The sequence below is a fragment of the Glycine max genome, chromosome 6 (assembly GCF_000004515.6).
Source record: "Glycine max cultivar Williams 82 chromosome 6, Glycine_max_v4.0, whole genome shotgun sequence".
NCBI lineage: Eukaryota > Viridiplantae > Streptophyta > Magnoliopsida > Fabales > Fabaceae > Glycine > Glycine max.
The window spans coordinates 47,406,484-47,428,822 of NC_038242.2; the positions used below are offsets into that span (position 1 = coordinate 47,406,484).

Here is a 22,339-nt window from a genome sequence, read left to right on the forward strand (position 1 = left end):
ACATATCTTTTATGTAATTTTTCATTAGTCAATTTGTTCAAACTAATTTTAACGAATACTATAGTAAGTTATCTTAATAATTTTTAACGTCCAAATAAAATTAACTTTTTAGTTTTCAGCTAAATTTTAAACTTTTATATATGAGCTATTTTTCTCCAAACTAATATCAATCCAATCTAGCTAATTGTAATTTACTGTGATTCATCTAACTCAATTTGAATTAATCTTGTATCTAATGTAAGTGATCCTTAAAAAAATGATGATTAAGACAATCATATCACTCATACAAACAAAATTAAGAAAGTTGTCATTTAATTATAATTAACATTCTACAATTTGTATATGCCGTTAAAAAAAACAAAAAAAAAAAAACAACTTGAATATCATCTTGATATCTGATTCATGAAAGCTTGACATGCATGTTTAAAGAATTGAAGGGAGAAGCAAAATAAAGTTAACATTGGACATGAGAAGCAAGATGGGGAGATTAAAACACAAATAGAAAATAATATGAAAACATTTTGAAAAGTGGTGGCGATCTACAGGATATGGTGTCGTGGGGCATTGACCCCCCCCCCCCCCTTGTTAATCCGTAGTCAATATTCCAAACCAGTACAAAACAGCCATCAAATCATTCATTCACATCCACTTGTGGACCCCTAGGTGTTGACGTGTGTCATTCCATAGCATGTAGTGTATATGAGGACATACATCATGTGCATGATAATACGAATATACAGCACGGTATATTCCTCATTTTGCAAAATTATATTACCAAACAAGTCACGAGGGTGCAGTGGTTATTGGTCAAATTTTTGGTATTACCCCAAAAATTAAGAGTCTATGAAAGGGAGCCACATGATAGAGAAGGTGGACCACGTTTGGTTGCAATTGGAATTGGAAGGAGCGCAAAATTCTGTCTGTTTGCATAAATTATTCGACAATTACATTTCTTAAGATTTTGAGTTCCATCATTGACATGAACATAGAGATGTGATTGGAGATACGTGGGTGGAATTGGAAGGAGCTCAAAATCCAGTGTTTTGAAAACTTGGAAAATGAGGTATAGGGAGGAACATGAGAAGGCCACACCCGGATTTAACAATTTTTTTTTCTTTTCTAACAATCTATTTAGAGTTTTTGAGATATTGAAGTATTTGTATAAGTTTTAATTATTTGAGTCAGTGATAAATTAATTTTTATTTTAAAGTTTTATTATATTTAAAGTCTATTATTTTAAAGATTGGGAAAGTTTTCTCATATGAATCCCTTGTCATCTATCTACATTCACTGAAGAGTCAAGACTTTCAAGCTTATGCATATTATATGAATTGATCATTTTCATGTACCTACATGTACTCAAGACTATCAAGTTATATATATGGGTTTGAGTATCTCTAGCTTGTATCCATTTTTATTAAATTTCCTTTGATTATGAAAAAAAAAGTTCATTCGTCCTTCTTTAAAAATGTGTTGTAATTGAGTCTAAACTACCCTCAAATTCAGCGAGTATTACCATATAAATCTCACTTATTGAATACAATAACAAAAAAAAATTATGCATTTACGTAGGGTTAAGACTAAGACCAAAAAAATAGTTAGTGATTAAAAACTATTGAATGAAGATTTTTTAATGAATTGGACATAAAATATGTATTTGAAATTTGAATTGTCTAATTAATTCTCATTTGATACTAATTTATGATTTTGTGAAGTTTGACCACAGGAAATTCATGTCCTGGAAAGGAAGGCATACATGCATGTAATTTGAGTCACAGTATCTTCTTTTCTTGAGACTTACAGTGAGTTTAGTTTGGCGATATATAGAAAATATGGTAAGTGCAAAATCATGGCAAATTTACTATAAAAACAACTATTTGTTGCTTCTAAACTATTGTAAGTTAAACTCATTAGCAATCTAAATGCACACTAATCGTACATCAACCTGTAGGTGTAGTAGAAATATTTTAATTGAACTATATATTTGTTTGTTTTATTCTTTAAATTAACTGAAAAAATAGATTGAACAAAATTTAAGTAGAGACAAAGTTTAGATACATTTTATGGGTAATTTTCAAAATCAATAAAAAAATATGATCCTATGAATAATTTAAGAATTATAATTTTTTTTTCTCTCTAAAGCTTCAAGTCCAATAGTTTGCAGTGTACGTTAAATAAAGAAGAGCAAAGTGACAAGTAGACACATTTACTGGAAGCTATCAAAAGAGAATGAAAGAAATTCAAGGAATGGCAAATTGATGAAAACTTTAAGAAAATGTTGCTTATTTTATATTTTAAGAATAATATTATAATTTTAAGAATTACCAATAGTTAAAAAAAATGGTGTACATATTCTGTGGTTAAGGAATGGTTTTATGATTATCAACAATTAAATAAAGTATTGTTATTCTAAGATTTAGAAACAATTATATATATATATATATATATATATATATATATATATATATATATATATATATATATATATATATATATAAGAGTCGCGTTGAAAATTGAATTCATAATCTCATGCATATCCCATTATTATACCAATCGTAGTTGTTCTTATTTATAAACACTTTTGCAATTTTTAACAGGAATAATCAAAGGTTAAAACTTTTGTTCCTTATGTTATATTTTAGAAATACTTTTACAACCATTAATTAATAATAGAAAGATCTACACTATAAATATATTTGCTTATTACATATTTTAAGAATAGTAGGCAACGGGTGACAACAAATATAGTAGTATCTAAAGTAAAAAAAAAAATGTTATAGTAATATATATCCTTTAATATATATAAAGTTTTTTTTTGAAAGGAATATAAAGTTAGATTTAGATATATATATATATATGTATGTATGTATAGTTTAAAACACAGGTAGTCTACTCTTTTGAATTGGTTTAGTCATCTATATTTTCTTTCTTCTTCCTCACTCACCAATCATCACCTCATCCAATAACGTTAGTTGAGGCTTCTAATCAGGCCATCAATTCCATTTTCATTGTAAATTAATGCGAAATCCAAAGTTTGATTTGTCCTTTTTTGTGTATAACAATTAAAAATGATATCATCACAACTTGCTAGTTTCACTCTAGACCTTGTATATATAATATACAGTAATAAGTTGTGAAATGTTGCAAATGATGCCATGGATCTTATCACGTTTTAGTCATTTTCTCAAAATTTTGCTCATAAACGATTTTCTTGAAATCAATCAAAGATGCTTTGTTTCCTAAAGTAGTTAATGATTAAATTCAAAATAGTAAAAGAAGGGACCACGCCTCATGAATTTTTCTCTTTGAAAAATAAATTTTGCCTAAATATATCATACGAAGCGCAGGACTGCTAGGGCTAGCTATCACGAACAATTCCAAACCAATACCGGCCTGTGGTTTCAGTCTTTCAGAAGTCAGAACAAGCCAATTAATTAATTGAGATATTCAAAATCCATAAGTACGAATTCAACAAGCAAGATGGATATGATAACCTTGGCTTTCTGCTTTTTCCTCATTTCAGTTGAAAGATAAAGAAGAAATTCAAGATGCCATGTTAATTGGCCGAAGGGTTGCATGTTTGGGAGGCTTATCTTGGGTAAATTTATCTACAAACACTTATAGGAGAAAAATAAAATAAAATGAATTTCTTCCTAAACTCATATTAATTAATTTATATAATTTTTTTCATTTTTAGAGAAGTTTTTTTTAAAATATTTTAAATAAGTTATATAAAAAACTTCTACAACAACTTATACATAAGTTTAAAAAGTTGATTTCATTTTAAGAAAAATGCCTTCAATACTATAACAGGCCAGGATTGACCTATTAATAGGTTGGACAAACTAATCCGAGTTATAAGTAGTTTATAATTATATAATTTCTAACTACTTAAGCCTTTTTTTTAAGACAAAAGTTTGACAATTGATAATATTAATTTATACTATTTCTATTTATTTAAATATGTTAATCTTTTATTGATTCTTTATTCTCAGCTGATGCTAATGGTTGTATTTTCCTTGATGCTGATTAATAATTTCCCTCTACTGGGGCTTTGGCCCCATCTATATATTCAAAGCAAAAATATTTTAATCTAAATAAAACATGGAGTGAATAGTACATATGTAATTTATGCATTAATAGTGTAAATATTTTTAGACTCTAAACTTATTATAAATTGTGAACTTTTACATTAAGGTAATATATGTTTTACGAGTCATTTCAATTAACTTATACTACTGCGTAGTTTTTTTTTGATAATTTTGATAAACGATTTTTTTAATAACTTCTAATGTTTTTCGAAACGCGGTTTGAAGTAATATTTTTAAAATGTTATTTTTAACGTTTAAATTTTATATTTTTTATTCTTAAAATATTTATTAAATTTTTTATTATCATTTTTAAATAAAAAAGAATTTTTGAATAATTTTATATTAGACTATTTATTTTAAGTATTATGTTAATTAACATAATAAAAATATACTGCCTACTTAAGTGATTTTTTATTTTATTTTAAACTTGATTACAAGTATTTTAAGAAATAGTATAAAATTAATTACAAAATACTCAATATGAAAAAAATTTATCTATACATAAATGTTAGAAGAGTTTAAAATTAATTAAAGAAATAAAATTATAACACCACAAACTATATTTTTATCCATAAAATAAAGTTAAAGTTTTTTCTAAAAGTATAATATAAATATGTCTATTTTTTCATTTTACATTTTCCAGCTATTTCAATAACTAATTTTTACCATAAATTTATGATTTAATAAGTTAGTTTAATAACTTTCAACTACTAGTTAGTTTTTCATATATATTTTCAATCAATTGTATCAAACATAACCTAACTACTTTAAAAGTCATAACAATAATAATTTTTTATTGATTGTTGTTATAAAATAATTTACACCACTAATACATAACAAATAAATTGTATCACTTAACATAATTGGTAAATAATTAGATTTTTAAAATATGTTGATTAGGATTTTAATTTTGGTTCTGTATATAAAAAGGCTTTGTTCATGAGTGGCACCATATCTCACCCGCCAGTCAGCATAACTCTTTATTTGTTCATTTTCATGGGCGTATGTTGAATCTGAACAACCTAATCACAAGCGCACAACTATGGATAAAGAATGTAGTAATAGCGTGGGCTCTAAATTCAATGGAATTACCATTGTCACCTCTATTTTTCTTTTCCCACCAATGTGCTTTAAAACGATTTCATCCTCAAATATCTTTTTAACGAAAATACGTTTTTATTATATATTTATTTATTTATACAACAAATCTTATTTTTGCTGTGTAAGAGAAGGTGCACAAAAGATACACAAGCTAAATATATTTCTAATGTATATCTATATATATACAATGAAAAAGTATTTTTATTGTGCATTTTTTTGCACCCTCTTCTAGTTTTCTTATTGTCTTATACAATACAATAAAAATATGTTTCTATTTTATTATTTTTTATGAAAAATATGTAAATAATATATATATATATATATATATATATAATTTTAGTTTTAATTATTTAATTATGATATAAGTTATCTTTTAGTAATAATTGAATTAATTATGATACAAATTATCTCAATGATGACACATGTTACATTTTTAATAGTAATATAAATTATCTTTTTAATTAAAAAATGAATTAATGACAAAATAAAGTTACCATTTTTAATTGTAATTAAATTAATTATGATAATAATTAGTTTAATAATTAATTCAATTACTGTTAATGAAGGTATTTTGTGGAATTATTGTTTGATTATTTTTATAAATTATAACTTATATCAAAATAATTCAATTTCAATTAAAAAAGAGAATGTATATTGTTTCAGTCAAGGTTTCCTCGTAAGTAAATAGTAATAGCATGCAAATTTTCTTTTCTCTCACTCTTTCCTTCTCTTTTCTCTCATGCCAAATAATTATCTCATTTTCTCTTCTTACTTTCTTTCCACTATCTTATTTCTTAAACTAAACAATGAATTAGTGTAGTATAAGTTTAGAAATTGTTTTATATATATATTAAATTAAATTAAACCAAAAAAACTAACTATAAATATAAATATAAATATAAATAAATATAAATATAAATTTAGACGTGAGAAGAAGATGATAATAATAACAATAACATTAGAAGTGATAAGAGAAAAAAAAAAGACCACTATTATTATTATTATTATTTATTAATCCAATTCTCTTTTAAGAATAAGAAATATACTATATCAACAACATGGGCTAGACATCAAATAAGAAACCCATATCCTAATTAATACACCAAATAATTAATTACAATAAAACAAAATAATTATCTTTCTTTTATCCTGGAAGTCTAAAAACATACATCAACCGATAGAAACTATTTTAATTTAATCAATAATCTTAAATTGAGTTCTAAGAGTATAGCTAGTTAAATTTTAGTAAGAAAAAAATATTTTATGGTCTTTAACTTAATTAATGATTTTACTTAACTCGAGTTCCAATAAATAAAGTAACTTAAAAAAAGAAGCATAACGACTCGAATTGTTTTTAAATTTGGGTCCAGTGTTTAGAGAGGAGCCCAAAAGAGTTTACTAATAGGCCCGTACAGAAATTGGTGAAGGCCCATTAAAGTGAGAAAATCCTCGGCAACAAGAAACCTTTCTGCCCAAAGTGTATTCTTCTTACCTTCCGTCGTATTTCTGACACCAGCAACACTTTCTTCTACTCGCGAGATTTTCTTCACTTCCGTCGTATAGTTCAATCTCCTTTCGTTCCTCACTTTTAGGGTTTCCAATTTCTCCGATGGCGCCCGATCCTAATCGCGCCGGCACCAGCGCCAGCGCCAACGCCGCCAAAGACGACGCCGTTACCAAGAAGAAGGTCGAAAACGAAGATCTGGTGAGTCCAAAACCCTTGCTTCAAATTTTCACTCGTTCCAGAACTCAAATTTCTAGTAAGCTTTCTGAGACTCGAAAAATGATTGTCTGTGGAAATTTGTGCAGTCCGATGAGGATTTGGCTTTGAAGCAACAGCTGGAGTTGTACGTGGAGAGGGTTCAGGATCCTGACCAGGGATTGCAGAAGGTTGCACTCGAGAGCATGAGGTAAACCTAGTTTTATGCTCGAACTGAACACATTTTGATTTGAATGGGAATTTTTGGCTATTTATTCTAGTTTTGAATGCATGTTTGAAATTGGAATTTGTGGTTGTGTGTTGCAGGCAAGAAATTCGAACTTCCACGAGCTCTATGACTTCGGTTCCTAAGCCATTGAAGTTCCTTCGTCCGCATTATGGCACTCTTAAGACCTATTATGAAACTATGGTGGAGTCTGATTTGAAGGTATAGTTATTCGTGTGTTGTGTGGATATGGTGCTTCCTTTGTTCAAATTAGTAGTATAGTGTTGTGTTGGCTAACTTGTTTGTCTTTCCTCAATGCAGAAGTACCTGGCGGATATATTGTCGGTTTTGGCACTCACAATGTCTGCTGAAGGAGAACGAGTAAGTTTAATGTGTTAAAAATTTAAAATCATTTTGGTGATTGTTTTGGTATGGTTGTGTTCTGGCTTAGTGGGACTCCTTCATTAGACGGATTTGAAGACCTTTACAAATTGACTACTTCCTATGACTCTGGCAGGAAAGCCTCAAGTACAGATTATTGGGTTCCGAGGGTGACATTGGTTCCTGGGGCCACGAGTATGTTAGGTGAGAATAATCTGTTTTTGGGGCACCTTTTGTTGTTTTTTAATTGTTATAGAAGGTAATTACTAGGAAAATTAGAATTTTGGTGAAGTCTGATTGAGGAGTTATTCATCAATCTTAATCTTATTAGTTATGTTTTCATTTTTTTGTCAGGAATCTAGCTGGAGAAATTGCTCAGGAATACACAAAACGACAGGTTGGTCATTGGCTAATTTAAATGTTAATATTGACCACTTCAAAGTGCTTAATTTTGTGTCCTATTTGCCCAATGAATAAGCATGAATCGCCTTCTCTATTTCATATAATAATTTACTATGTATGTCTTCAACCAATTGTCTATTTTTGTAATTGGAGAAGTAGGGTCTAAGTATAACTGAAATATTAACTCTATTTGCAAAGTTTAGCTTCCATTGGCTCCCCATTGTTATAAATTAAGAATTAAAAATAATGTGTAAATTGTAAAATAAGATTAGTGTGTTCTGTTTAGTATAATATTGATGCTCTGATATCGAATAACCTTTGTGATATGGATTTGTGTAGAGTGGTGTTAACTTTTAACTTTTCATATTTATCTGATTGTTTCCAGTTTCTGTTAAATTTGAAAATTGCTTCTTTTTTTGGTACTTTTACAGAGTGAAGAGGCCCCCATAGATGATCTCATGGAACTTGTGCAACAAATTGTTGCTTTTCACATGAAGGTACAATATTCATTTTACTCAAAAAAATTGTACACTCTATGGAATAGAGATGGAACAAGATTTGTTAGAGGAAGACTATTGTTTATTTTAATTAATTTCAATTGTGCTGCAGCATAATGCAGAACCTGAAGCTGTTGATCTTTTGATGGAGGTAATATGCCTGATCTTTTAGGTTGGTGCTTACCTGTGCTACTTCAGTTGATGAACTAAACTCTTTGTAATACATTTTTGTTAGGTTGAAGATCTGGATATGTTGAGTGGACATGTTGACAAAACAAATTTTAAAAGGACTTGCCTATATCTCACCAGTTCTGCAAGGTAAGTGCAATCTGGGTTTGGTTTATGTAGAGAGAATTGAATTGAATTCATAAGTTTCAAAGAAAGAAAAGTAATAATTTATCATTATATATGAACTTGTGTATCTTTTGTGGTTTAACGAATGATATTTTGTTTGCTTTGCAATCTCGTACTCTTTTATTTGATTTTCTATTTTATCTCTCTGTCTGTCTGTCTCTCTCTCTCTCTCTATATATATATATATATATATATACATATATATATTTCTAAATTCCTATTCTTTAATTTTTTAATAAGTCGTCTCAGGTTGGATCTCTTTTAAGTGAAAAAGTGTTCCAATGCTTTAGGAATGAAAACTACTGTTAGCTTAAATTGTAGTTGGATCTCTTACTACAGTTGTGGTTGAGGGTACTGAAGATTGGTAGTTCTTTATTTCAGTGACAAAATAATTTTGTGTAGTCATGGATCTGGCTCTGAAGCTTCTAAGTTTGGTTTTGAAAACTTATTTGAGAGTGATATTTTATAAAGGTTTACAGATGTAGTTTGAGTTGCAATTGGAGTGAATATTCTAAAGATATCTTTAGGAGGAAGCTATTTTGACTTGTAAGCATTTTGCATGATAAATCAGATGTCACTGTCTTGGTTTTTTCTTCTATATGTTGTTTGGGGTAAATTGACTCACTTACTCTGACAAACATGTCATATTTTATATTTATATATTTTTTTATGTAATTTTGTAGATACCTCCCAGGACCAGATGATATGCTAGTTTTGGACATTGCATATTCAATTTACAAACAATTTGAAGAATATCCAAATGCACTCCAAATTGCATTGTTCATGGATAATTCGCAGGTATGACACTGGAATTCTTTGCAGTGTCTCTTTTAACACTGTAGTTTCTGTTCAATTCTCCTTTAAGGAGTGTGTGTATCTATCTATCTATCAATATTATTTGTGAAATGATTTCTATCTTTTGTATCTTAAATTCTTGTGGCTTGAAACTAACTTGTTATGGTGCTATTGACAGCATGTGAGGGAGGTGTTCACCTCTTGTAATGATGTGCTGCGAAAGAAGCAATTCTGTTACATGCTTGCACGTCATGTAAGTCCTGGATTCTGTGTTAGTACTTTGTGAAGTTATCTTGGCTCAGGTTTCTTTGTATGTGAGGTAGCTGTGACACATCAGTTTTTTAACTGTGAAGTTATGCACCTAACTCTTTTTAGTTGTTGATGTTGACAAATGGCAAAGCTAGAGGGATAGATACTGTGAAGATTCTACTACCAGATTTACTTTTAGACTCTCTTTTGACAGATATTTATTGTGTTGATTGTTTACATGCAGGGAATTACTTTTGAGCTTGATGAGGAGATGGTTCCAGATGATGAAGACAGAGAATTGTTGCAGGAAATCATAAACAATTCTAAGTTAAGTGAAGGATATCTCACCCTTGCTCGTGATATTGAAGTCATGGAGCCCAAGTCCCCTGAGGATATATACAAGGTGTGATTTTGATTATAATTTTACTTTTGCTATAATATGAACTCTGTACCAGATATAACTTCCTGTTCATGCACAGTATTTAAATCTAATGCCCTGAAATTTAATTTTTACTTAACTAAATTATGGTTCAAATTGATAAAATAATGTACAAGTGAATCATGATTTTATTTTTTTTTGTATACATTAGTTTTTTCAGCTTGTACTGTGGTTGCTTTCTAAGAATTTTTGTTGATATTATATGTGTATTGTGTACCAGTTGGTTCTGATTTGCTATATACTTTTGTGGATTTTGAAATAATGCCTTGCTACAGAATTGCCGTATCACATTTATTTTTAGTGTTTTGGTACATAGGTTACTTAATCATTTTCTAATAATATTTCACATGAGATTTTGTTGCTAATTTATAAATGTAACAATTGAGTTTTGATGTGCTGGTTTCTGTCAAATTTGGAGCCTCACTATAAAAAAGAGCCTAGGTTAGTAACTGAAATAATTTATATTTTCGTCATCAATGGTGAGACATTAAATATTTGAATTATTTGTTTGAGGTGCATTTCATGCTAAAGCAGCAGCCGCATGTTCTGGTAGATGCTTCTGGTACTGAATTGCTTTATGTTGACATTAGCAATTAAACAACTTGAGATTGTGCTTGTATTCCATGTATCAGAAAAAAAAGTTTATAGATGTGCTACTTTTTGTCTCAAGTGTGCCACTTTGTTGATCAGCTGTGAACCTTATGTTTCACTCTGGTTGTTTCTCCTAGGCACATTTGCTTGATGGCCGGGCTAGTGCTGGTGCAAGTGTTGATTCAGCTAGACAGAACCTTGCTGCAACTTTTGTTAATGCATTTGTAAATGCTGGCTTTGGTCAGGTACAATGTTATTTAAAGATTCTATATGTTGTATTTGTTGTGATTTTGGGTTAATGATCTCTTCTATTCCTCAATCTTCTACTTCTCACTTCCCATTATCATTGCGCAGGATAAATTAATGACTGTTCCATCAGATTCTTCAAGCAGTGCTTCTTCTGGAAATTGGCTTTTCAAAAATAAGGAACATGGGAAGACTAGTGCTGCAGCTAGTCTGGTATGAATTTTCTTACCAAAACAATTTTTCTTATCCGTGGTTGGACCATATAAATTTCATTTTTAAGACTAGTGTATCATGACAGGGTATGATTTTACTCTGGGATGTTGACTCGGGACTTGCTCAAATTGACAAGTACTTCCATAGTAATGATAATCATGTCATTGCTGGTGCATTACTGGGAGTTGGAATTGTGAATTGTAGTATCAAGAATGACTGTGATCCTGTGAGTTTTTTTATTCTTACCTTTGCTAGATACGAGAGTATGACACATATCTTCTTAGTTTCTAAAGTAGATATCATTTTACTCCTTTTCAGGCAATGGCACTTCTAGGTGACTATATAGATAAAGAAGACACTTCAATCAGGATTGGTGCAATTATGGGTTTGGGAATTGCATATGCTGGTTCCCAGAATGAGCAGGTGTTCTGTTTTTCTCTAAATTTTTTGAAATCTTGTTAGTAATATTATTTGTTGAGATACATATTACTTACTATTTGCAAATGCATTTTTTAAAATATATTCTTGCTTCTTTCAGTTACGGGAGAAATTGACAGGTGTACTGAACGATTCTAAAGCTTCACTTGAGGTGCTTGCATTTGCTGCTATTTCTTTGGGCTTGATCTATGTGGGTTCTTGCAATGAAGAAATTGCTCAAGCAATTATATATACACTAATGGACCGGAGCGAGTCAGAGTTGGGAGAGCCCCTTACACGACTTTTACCTCTCGGTCTGGGTCTTCTATATCTTGGAAAGCAGGTAAACAGATGTCTGGCAATCTATTGTCTCTGCTTTTTGAATCATAGATTATTTTCTTTTCAATTCATTAATCTTCTTTAATTTCTGAATAACAATTGATAGTGAGTAGGGTTCTGCTATTGTTAAGGTGTAATATTCACTCTTTACATTGTGCTTTGTTACTGCAGGACAGTGTTGAGGCAACTGCCGAAGTTTCAAAGACTTTCAATGAAAAAATTAGAAAGTACTGTGACATGACACTCTTATCATGTGCCTATGCTGGAACTGGAAATGTTCTCAAGGTACAATCTTGTGATAAACTGGTTATGAATTTTTTTTAAAAAATGAAACTTCTGCTGCACCTTTCTATGTTTATAATTGCTGATTGCGGATGCATCTTTTTATTTTAATATTTTGCTGGTGCTTCTTTCTTGCAGGTTCAAAATCTGTTGGGTCATTGTTCACAACATCTTGATAAAGGTGAAACTCACCAAGGTCCTGCTGTGCTTGGAATTGCTATGGTAGCTATGGCTGAAGAATTGGGACTTGAGATGGCAATTCGATCATTAGAACATCTTCTACAATATGGAGAGCAGAATATTCGCCGAGCAGTTCCTTTGGCCCTTGGTCTACTCTGTATATCAAATCCAAAGGTAAAATGGACTTGCTTCCCTGCATTTTTATCACTTTGGCAGTGCTATCATTGAACAGTGTGAAACACATTACCTTGCTCTTAAAAGATGACATAGTTGTAGGGCTGCAAGATGCCACTAACTTTTGCTAACTTTTCTCTGAATAATTACAGGTCAATGTTATGGATACGTTAAGCAGACTTAGCCATGATACTGATTCGGAAGTAGCTATGGTAAGATGTTAGTCTCTTTTCTTTGAACATTTGGGTCTATATCTTATTTGTAGCTAAAACAATTAATATGCTTCAGGCGGCAGTTATATCCTTGGGTCTAATAGGTGCTGGAACGAACAATGCTCGAATTGCTGGCATGCTTCGCAATCTTTCAAGTTATTACTACAAGGATACCAGCCTTCTATTCTGCGTAAGCTTTCTCTAAGCTTTCCTCCTTATTTTCTAATTTCCACTGTTTTTATGGTCACCAATTTTCTTTTACCTTATCTATAGGTGCGGATTGCCCAAGGTCTTGTACATTTGGGAAAGGGCTTATTAACCCTTAATCCATATCATTCCGATCGCTTCCTACTATCACCGTAAGCAAACCTTTATCAGCCTTTCTGACTGAGCTGGTGGTGACTTAAAATGATGTTTACATCTTTACTGTAATATTATTTTCTAATCCACATTCTGTATCATTTTTACAGGACAGCACTTGCTGGATTAATTACCATGTTGCATGCTTGCCTAGACATGAAAGCTATTGTGCTGGGAAAATATCACTATGTTCTCTACTTCCTCGTTTTGGCAATGCAGGTTTGATTGGAGTTTCATTTCCTCTTTCCAGTCATAGACTCTTCCCCTTCCCCCATTTTAAACCATTCTCAGTTATATTTTGTAATTTGTTGCATCAGCCAAGGATGTTGTTGACTGTGGATGAGAACTTGAAGCCTCTGTCAGTGCCTGTTCGTGTTGGACAAGCCGTAGATGTTGTTGGACAAGCAGGTCGTCCGAAAACAATCACTGGCTTTCAGACCCACTCCACCCCTGTTCTCCTGGCTGCTGGGGACAGGGCTGAGCTGGCAACGGAAAAGTAATTCACCTATGCCTTAAAATTTTGAAACTGGCTTATATAGTAATTCTAATACTAACAATGATTTTTTCTTCAGATACATTCCCCTATCACCAATTCTTGAAGGTTTCGTAATTTTGAAGGAGAATCCAGATTACAGGGAAGAGTGAGAACCACGGTAGTGATGCTTTTTTCTTTTGTTCCAAGTGTCTGAACAGTAGTTAGTTAAAATGTATTTGAAATTGTGTCAAAATGTAGAAGAAATTATTTTTAAAATCATTTCTTCGTTTGGATAGAAAGATGATCAGAGAATCCTTTAGCTCGACAGTTTTTAATTTCTATTGATTGTGAGCATATTCTTGCACGAGAACTCTGGTCATGTATAACCATGATATACCGATTGATTCGAAAGATAAAAGTCTTTACGGTGTTGAAATGTTTTTATTTTTTAATCTTAATATTATTAATTACCCTTGTGTAAATTACATTTAACTAAAATTCATGAAGTACGTGCCAGTTAACAAAGTTTTAGAAGTGAACGTCTTGTACTAATTATTTGGCAGGTAATCCAATGGTAATGCTATTGACACTTATGCTTTGCTTATTTTTAAGGAGTGGGAAGGAGGAAATTTTAGCGGTGGGGAGAGTAGAAATTTTGACTTTGGAGAGAGTTTAAACTCTAGGTATTACTCCCAGATCAGTTGCCAACATTAGGTGCTGTAGTAACGATGTAGTTTTTTTTTTTTTTTGACAGAATAGTAACGAGAGTTAAAAGTTATATACTGTAAAATACTATTAAGAAAAATACACATGTATAGCCCAAAAGATGCCAGCAACTGAATAATGACCCCAAAAGCGTCATTATCTGGCTTTGGAAATTAAAATAAAACTAAAGAACACAAATGATATGACCTTCCTAAGCTCATCCTAACACGTAATTAATCTCCCATATTTTCGTTCGTGGATCCACTCAAAATTTCAAGTTTTCATAGAATGTCACAAAGAAACTAGCAGCAAAATAGCAAATCAAGGAGAAAAAATGCAATTGAAATAGTTTCACACTTATTTGACTAAACCCGTGTTATGAAATATGATTTGGTCATTGATTCCGTGAAGGTAGTGGGTCAATAAGTCAGTAGTTTAACTGGTGGGTTCGATTTGATCCAATATATATTAAAAATTTAAAATTATATTTGTATTAATTAGTTATAAGGATATAACTAACATGATTACAAAAAAATCATTCATACTCAAAAATTCAAAATAACAATTGATAACAATTAGACATCAAAATGATATCATAAAGGTGATTTATTTTTGTTTTTTTTGTAAAACTGATCAGGTCGGACCGGTTCAATCGAGATCCGGTGACCTAACCAGTTAGGTTTGACTAGATCATCCCGAGTCGATTACGTGACTAATCCAATAATAAAACCGGTCCGGTTTTATCGGTCAGGACGAATCGAGTTATCACTTGACTAAACCTTGAATGACAATGAAATGTTACTCACTTCAGAGCTCACATCATTTTTTTTGTCTAGAACACATGCTCCATTGGATGCAATCAATAAAATCCATGTCAATTTATTCACATACTCGGTGATTCAATAATTAATAGTACAAGGTTTAAGGTTAAGAAATATTTTTTTCGATGAATTTTTATAGTTTATAAATAATAAATTCATTTTCGGTTGTTGCTTCCAGCACTTACCAAGTTGTGCACTCTTTTTGAAATATTTTTGGATTGATCATTTCGGAAACTAAAAGACAGTGCAATTCAGAACGTAAAATTACATTCTGGATTGGTTATTCCAAAAAAGGAAAAAACCAAGTGCAGCAAACAATAGCCTTCCATTTGTTGAATTTTGGGCCACGCACAAATTGGGCCGTGACAAAGCCCAACGACGGTGTAACAGCCACGGTTTCAACTCTCAACCACACAAGAGTCAGGGTTTTAGACTTCGCAAAACCCTACGCCGATCCCAAACGATTCCGATCGCGAAAATGGCATCCGCCGCCGCCAGATCGATATTCCGATCATGCTCCGCCAGCCGGTCAGCGTTTCGCGTCGCATCGGAATCCAAACCGGTTCGTTCTCCGTTCCGTATCGCGTCCAATAAGCCTCTCTCGCAGTCCCAATCCACTCTCAGGTAATAAGCAACCCACGCATTCATGCATTACATGGAGCTTCTTTTTCGTGTTCTTCTGTTTGTAACTAATTGCGTTTGTGTGATAAGGTTCCCCGTGGAATTGAGTTCGTGTGTTGAATCGATGATGCCGTACCACACGGCCACTGCTTCTGCGCTCATGAATTCCATGCTTTCAATTTCAAGCCGCACGAGCGCTTGGATTCCCGAAGGTATCGTCAATTGTGCTAATACTTTTGGAAATTCAATGCGTTTGCGTGAAATTTTGAATGGCTTTGCTTTAGTTAGTGGAATTGTTGACTCTGTATAAATTAAAATTGACTTGCGACGGATTATTCTTTTGGATTTGAGTCATTTTTACAGTGAGAGGTGCACTTTAGAAGAAATTGAAATATTAGGCGATGGATTTCAGGAATTTCGTATTTTGTTTTACATGTGTGTATTTTATAATAACCACAACTTTTCGTCTAAAATGCACTTAACAGATGATCCAAATCTTAGGTAATCAATGATTAAATTACGTGTTGAAATATTACATGTAAATGCATGACAAATCATAAATGTGCTAAAATATCAAACCGTTGGGTTTTTTTTTATCAACCCTTTCCTACTTTAGAAGAACTGAATCCCAAATAATGTTATTGCTTTTCAAGCTGTTTGGTATATATTCGGTGTGGATTAGATATTTTGTTGAGAGGGGATTCAGAAGATATTTTACATTTTTTTCTTTTGGTCGTAAAAAATATTACAATTAGAACTAGTGAAAAATTTGTGTTATGCGGTCCCTCTTAGGTTAACTAGTTTGTGTTCCCTATGATTTCCTGACAATTGGATTTTTCTTTTGAATTTAGGTAGCTAGCATCTCTAGGATTCCTTGATGTTCTTTCTACAATTAATTTTCGGGTATGTTTTCTTTCGATTATTGAGTCCTATGAGATTTAATATATGATGAGGATGCATTCAAGATAAGAGATATATGTGTAATGTAATCTCACCATATTCATAGACAAAAGGCATTTTGTCTGTCTGATGCTTGACCATGTGTTTCTTATAATTACTAATCCTATATGTAAGATTGGGGGATTAGTTTATTCCCTGCTTCATCTTTTTTCCCCAGCCCATTTAACTAAATAATTTAGGCTTTGTTTGGTTGGGTGGAAAGAAAGTGAAGTAGAGAAAATGTTTGAAATTTGAATTGTATAGAAAGTGGAAGGAAATATTGTTTATGGATGTTTTCTTTGTTATCTATTTTCTTTCTTCTCATCCAAGCATATCCTTAGTGAAGCCATACCCACTCCTTTTGGTTGTAGGCCAAAAGCAGACTACTTGAAGATCAGGAAGCATAGATGGGATTGCAGGGACATTCTATGATATGATGTTCATCTTGAAACAAGATTTTGTTGTTGCTAGGAATAATTGCTATGCATCTATAACTAATTACTGAACATTATTTAGAGCACGTTTGTGTGCTCTCCTGGGTTTGTCGCACATCATTACGCAGAACTTTAGTTTACATTGCAGGTTTTTGTTCTCTTTTTTATGAACCATATTGTCCAATTTAAGAATCTTGGAAACATTTATCACTTATTAAGGAATTTAAAATGAAACAATGACTTTGTTTTCTTGTGTCTCCTTATTTTACATAAAGACATCACAATGTATGAGAAATTATTGATGAGAAGATGGAGATAAAATATTCCTCCATACTCTTGCAAGGGACTTAATTGCAGACTTTAAGTATTGTATATATCTGTATTATGTGATTGTGCTGCTAAATATGTTATAATATTAATAACCATATTTCAAACAAAAAAAATTCTGATTTGCTTGTGTGTTGCGTCAAGCATTATAGGGTCAATCACTAAATAAGGTTTATAATATACTGGTCTTTCCTGTTTAATCAGATTGCAATGATGATGTTTGATAAGGGTTAAGAAGATTGAAGCAAACTTTTACATAAAATCTGCAATGTATGAAAGTGTCTGCTGAAAAAATTAGGAGAGTTGACTTCGTCATTGTAGGGGCAAGTTGATTTCCAAAATGGAGATTTAAAACCTAGACCACCTGTACTTCATTTTCTTTCTATTTCAGATGCATTAGAGGCTTACAATTTTATCCACATGAACTTTAGTGCCTAAAGGCAATTAAGTTGGAAATGTAGTTCAAAGTACCAATAAAGTTTCATTTTGTTTTTCCATGTTTATTAGAATTTTCATATTGAATATTCTAGGGATGCTTAATGGATGTTAGAATTTGAGTATGTAATGAAATTTCTGTAATTCCAATACAACGATGCCTCTTAAGTTTGAATCTCAAACTAAGTTAAATGCATATTCCTTTTCTTGTTTCAATATATACTTTCTCCTTGTCAATGACTTGGATCTAATGAGTTGGCTTTGTGCTTATGGCTGACTAGATTCAGCTACTGGCATGTTTTCATGAAAAGTTTTATTGAATGGAAGACTCTTATTTCTGCACTGTTATCTTTCTGTATATAAGGGGTTATGATGTGTGATAAGTGATAACTAAGGAATGCAATAAAGATTAAGCTCAAAACGTCAAAGTTGGACTTTTTTTTGCTACTTCAAGTTTATTGTAATTTTAGTTTGAATACTCAAATTCTTTAATTGTAGATCTCTGCCAAATCCCCCATCCCCTCCGGCTCTTTCAAGTTCTGATTCAATCAGTGTTTTGCTTGTATAGGTCTGTGAGCTCTCCTAAAAGCAACCCTGGCTTGCAGAATCATGCTTGTCACTTTAATTTCCAGAAAGTGTTTTCCTTCTATCATATTAGAAGGACTTTGCCACCAGTTATCCTCAGAAGTGTTTCATAAAGATTTTAGCAGATCATGCACGAGATTATGTTTCGTACGGAAGTCTGAACTCTGAATTCTATAGTTACCCGATTATTACATTTTTACATCGAAGTTGATTGGTGCATGTACTATGGATAGTCTTTCACTTTTTTGTGTGGTTGCATAGAAATTTAATTTTGTAGGTATCATTTACAACAAATTATCACATCATCAGGCCTTGGTTCTACCCATTATCTTTTTCAACCTGATGCGTATGCTATTTAGTAGTTTTTGAACTTAACCATGCACTTTCCAAGAAAAAAATATTGGCCAAAACATCTCAGGTTAAGATTTATGAACACATTTAAATTAACTGTTTCCAAAATTATGATTGATTAGTACAATTGATGACTCTTGAAAACACTACATGCAAATAGTGTACTTCTGTTAATTTTATGGGACAAAACGGAGTCGAATCTTTTTAATCTATAATCCCCTGATTGGGGGGGGGGGGGTATTTTCAATCATGCATGTTGTATGCACTAACATAGAGTTTTTAAAAATTATAGGGACGTTGAGTTTTTCATATAGGGAGATGCTGAATTTTAAAAACAACCTTATGTTTGTAATGACTGAAATGTGCGCACAGGACGAGTCTCTCAACATACACTCAGATATTGACTGAAAAAAAAAATGGAAGCCATAAACCTTATGTTTGGCTTATTATATGAATATTGACAATTTCAAGAGCTTGTGTATGTGGGGGAGGGGGGGGGGCGGGGTGAATAAAATATTAAATAAATTTACACAGTTTACACACTTCAGCTAAAAGTAGTGGAATGTGGGATTGCAAAGTATATTGCATGTGATAAGCACTGCCTATTTGTATGGTCATGGAAACATAAGGCTTGATTTTGTGGAAAGAATTAGAGTTTCACTCTGTATATCCAATAGATATCAGAGGGATCTCAAGTGAATGGTCGTGCATAAACTGGAGTTTGATGACTTGATTTTTAATGGATCTCGAAGTGCATGCTGTGCATACACTACTCTACTTAAAGAGTGTTTGAAGGCTCTTAAATGTTTGGTTGGACCACTAACTGTGGAGATGCTTGGACGTGCAAAAAAGGCGACATCCATGTGGATGCAAAGAAGAAGAAATGATATATAATCATCGATAAATCAAAGTGAAAAAAGCTTTGTTTGGGAGATCAACACCTTGAAACTGTCCAACTTGTGTGAGAAAAATTATATAAAATCGTTAATAAATGAAAGTGAAAAACCTTCGTTTGGGAGATCAACACCTAGAGTGTGTGTTTGGGTTAACTTTCAATTCTACTAGAATCAATTCCAAAATCAAGTTAAAGGCCAAAACAACAAATAGTTGCTTCAATTTTTCATCATGATTTTGGGAGTCAAAATTGATTCTAGGAGGTATACAAACACACTGTGAAACTTGTTAGAAAAATTAAAATAAAATAAAAAAAATAAATGAAAATAAAATACAAAGTCTTAAACTAAACAACAGTAGTAAAAAAATTTCAGAACATGAATCAACAAAACACTATATTATACAATAAGCATAAAGGAAATAATTCAAGAGAGAAATTTTGTTAAGCTGGGTTGAAGCGCGCAAATGTTATCTTTAGAAAGAAAACACCCCCACTGCATTAGTGGAAAATCTGATTGCGCTCCTCTCCAAAGATACAACAACCCATTGGTTCCGATCGAAAGGATCCTCGAATCTTTTGAACACCAATGCTTTCTTAAAAATAAGTTTTTATAAGAGGAGAAAATTTTAGGGAGTAAGAAATCAACAATGCTCTTGTTGTGTATTTTCTAGGGAGGAGGAAAGATATATATATAGGCATAGACCCCTTATGTAACAACAAAAATCTGACTGTTGGAAACCAACTTGCAGATATCAAAACAAACCTAACGAATTACATTAACTCATTAAAGCAAAATCTTAGAAAATACAAAAAATCTAATTTTACGTAACAAATTCTAAAACAAATAGTTTATTTTATAAAAATAGAATTAATATAAGTAATATATTTTTATAAATTTTAAATTATAAAACAAATATTTATTAACATTCTCTCACATAATTTAAAATTTTAAAATATTTTATTAAAAAATAATTTGTATAGAAACGTAAGAGAAAGAACATGTGATATTGTATTTCGGTATAAGGAACCTTTCGGGTTTGAGCCTTATACCTAGTGTTTATGAACTTCCACCCAAGAAAAATGTAGTGACTTAATTGTCTTGAACTACACCTTCTTTAATCGGACTTTAGTACACAACCCCTACAATATTACCGTTCATTTAGGTTTTAATCAGTGGTAATGTGTTACACGGTCTTGTGCATGTATCTTGTTTCGTGAGTGTCACTTAGAGATTAGCCCATATCTCACAGTGGCAGCCCCACCACTAGGTGAATCCTCAAAGAGTGGTTTGTGACCCCCACCCCTACAATAATTGTCATCGGATTCATTAAGAGATATATATTTTTTTTACCAAAAATACACATATAAATACCTCAACCTTAATATTGCCGCAATTTATAATACACATCGTCATAGGAATGAGAAACGGAACAACTCTGCCAAATTTTATTTTGGTGTACTTTAGTCAACAAGTAATTTTGTTGTTACCAGTTAAACTCCATTCATGGGATCACCAATCACACGAAGACGGGTGTTTATTGTTGTAACTAAATAATTGGCTCTAGTGTCATTCCCCTCGACGACTCAAGTACTAGTTGACGTGTCAACCCTTTTGTAAGCAAATCCATAATATTATTTTCTAACATGACAAAGTCAAGAGAAATAACACCATGAGAAATCAAATTTCTGATAGACTTATTTCTCACTCTTAAGTATCTTTTTTTTCATTAAATTTTTTGCTAGTAACTTTAGATATAGCAACTTGACTATCACAATGCACTGAAATAGGAGGTATAGGCTTATTCAATAATGACAAATCACATAACAAATTTTTAAGAAACTTAACCTCACTAGTAGCAGGATCTAAAGCAATAATTTCTACTTCCATGGTAGAACGTGAAATAATAGTTTGTTTAACAGATTTTCATGATACTGCACCACCAACTAAAGTAAAGATATAACCACTTGTCAATTTTGTTTCATCAGAATCAGAAATCCAATTTGCATCACAAAACCCCTCAATTAATGTAGGAATACATGTATAATGTATGTCATCATTTTTCTTTATAAGCTTAATACCCAAAATCACATCTACATGACCAAGGTCTTTCATATCAAAATTATTAGACAAGAAAGACTTCACATCATTTATGAAATGCATATTACTACCAAATATCAATATGTTATTCACATACAAACATAATACACACATTTATTACTATTATTAATTTGAAAATCATATGAAAGAACAACTTGATCAAACTTTTCGTGCCATTGATTTGGAGCTTGTTTCAAACCATATAAAGATTTAACAACCAAGAATCTATAAGTAGTACTATGTAAAGAATATCCAACAAAAACATAATCAACAGTTTTTTGTCCAATTTTCCTTTTGTTATTAATAGGAATCTTAACCTTTACTAGACATTCTCACATTTTAAGATATTTCAGATTTGGTTCTTTTTTTCTCCATGGCTCATAAGGGTTTTTTTTAAATAAAAAA

General features: G+C 31.6%; 2 protein-coding genes across 4 annotated transcripts; both read left to right on the top strand.

The window, feature by feature from the left end:
* Positions 1 to 6,656: 6,656 nt before the first annotated feature.
* On the top strand, positions 6,657 to 14,159 carry LOC100799779 (26S proteasome non-ATPase regulatory subunit 2 homolog A). Its single transcript, XM_003527371.4, has 25 exons — positions 6,657 to 6,897; positions 7,002 to 7,102; positions 7,219 to 7,339; positions 7,439 to 7,498; positions 7,635 to 7,702; positions 7,853 to 7,895; positions 8,332 to 8,397; positions 8,510 to 8,548; positions 8,633 to 8,715; positions 9,435 to 9,549; positions 9,725 to 9,799; positions 10,040 to 10,198; positions 10,963 to 11,070; positions 11,180 to 11,284; positions 11,370 to 11,510; positions 11,603 to 11,707; positions 11,823 to 12,044; positions 12,212 to 12,325; positions 12,461 to 12,676; positions 12,829 to 12,888; positions 12,965 to 13,078; positions 13,162 to 13,247; positions 13,359 to 13,467; positions 13,566 to 13,744; positions 13,821 to 14,159. Exons 1-25 carry the CDS (start codon positions 6,802 to 6,804, stop codon positions 13,891 to 13,893), a joined length of 2,658 nt encoding a protein of 885 aa, XP_003527419.1. The 5' UTR covers positions 6,657 to 6,801; the 3' UTR covers positions 13,894 to 14,159.
* A 1,457-nt stretch (positions 14,160 to 15,616) lies between these two features.
* On the top strand, positions 15,617 to 18,928 carry LOC100800313 (protein NUCLEAR FUSION DEFECTIVE 6, mitochondrial). 3 transcript variants are annotated; one of them, XM_006582241.4, is made up of 4 exons: positions 15,652 to 15,873; positions 15,961 to 16,082; positions 16,722 to 16,773; positions 17,181 to 17,491. In XM_006582241.4, the coding sequence occupies exons 1-3, from the start codon at positions 15,728 to 15,730 to the stop codon at positions 16,727 to 16,729; spliced, it is 276 nt and encodes a 91-aa protein (XP_006582304.1). In that variant the 5' UTR covers positions 15,652 to 15,727; the 3' UTR covers positions 16,730 to 16,773; positions 17,181 to 17,491. The 3 variants fall into 3 exon arrangements, with proteins under 3 accessions (XP_003527420.1, XP_006582306.1, XP_006582304.1); XM_003527372.5 differs by lacking the exons at positions 16,722 to 16,773; positions 17,181 to 17,491 and adding an exon at positions 18,574 to 18,928 and having other exon boundaries at positions 15,617 to 15,873; XM_006582243.4 differs by lacking the exon at positions 16,722 to 16,773 and having other exon boundaries at positions 15,649 to 15,873.
* Positions 18,929 to 22,339: the final 3,411 nt, after the last annotated feature.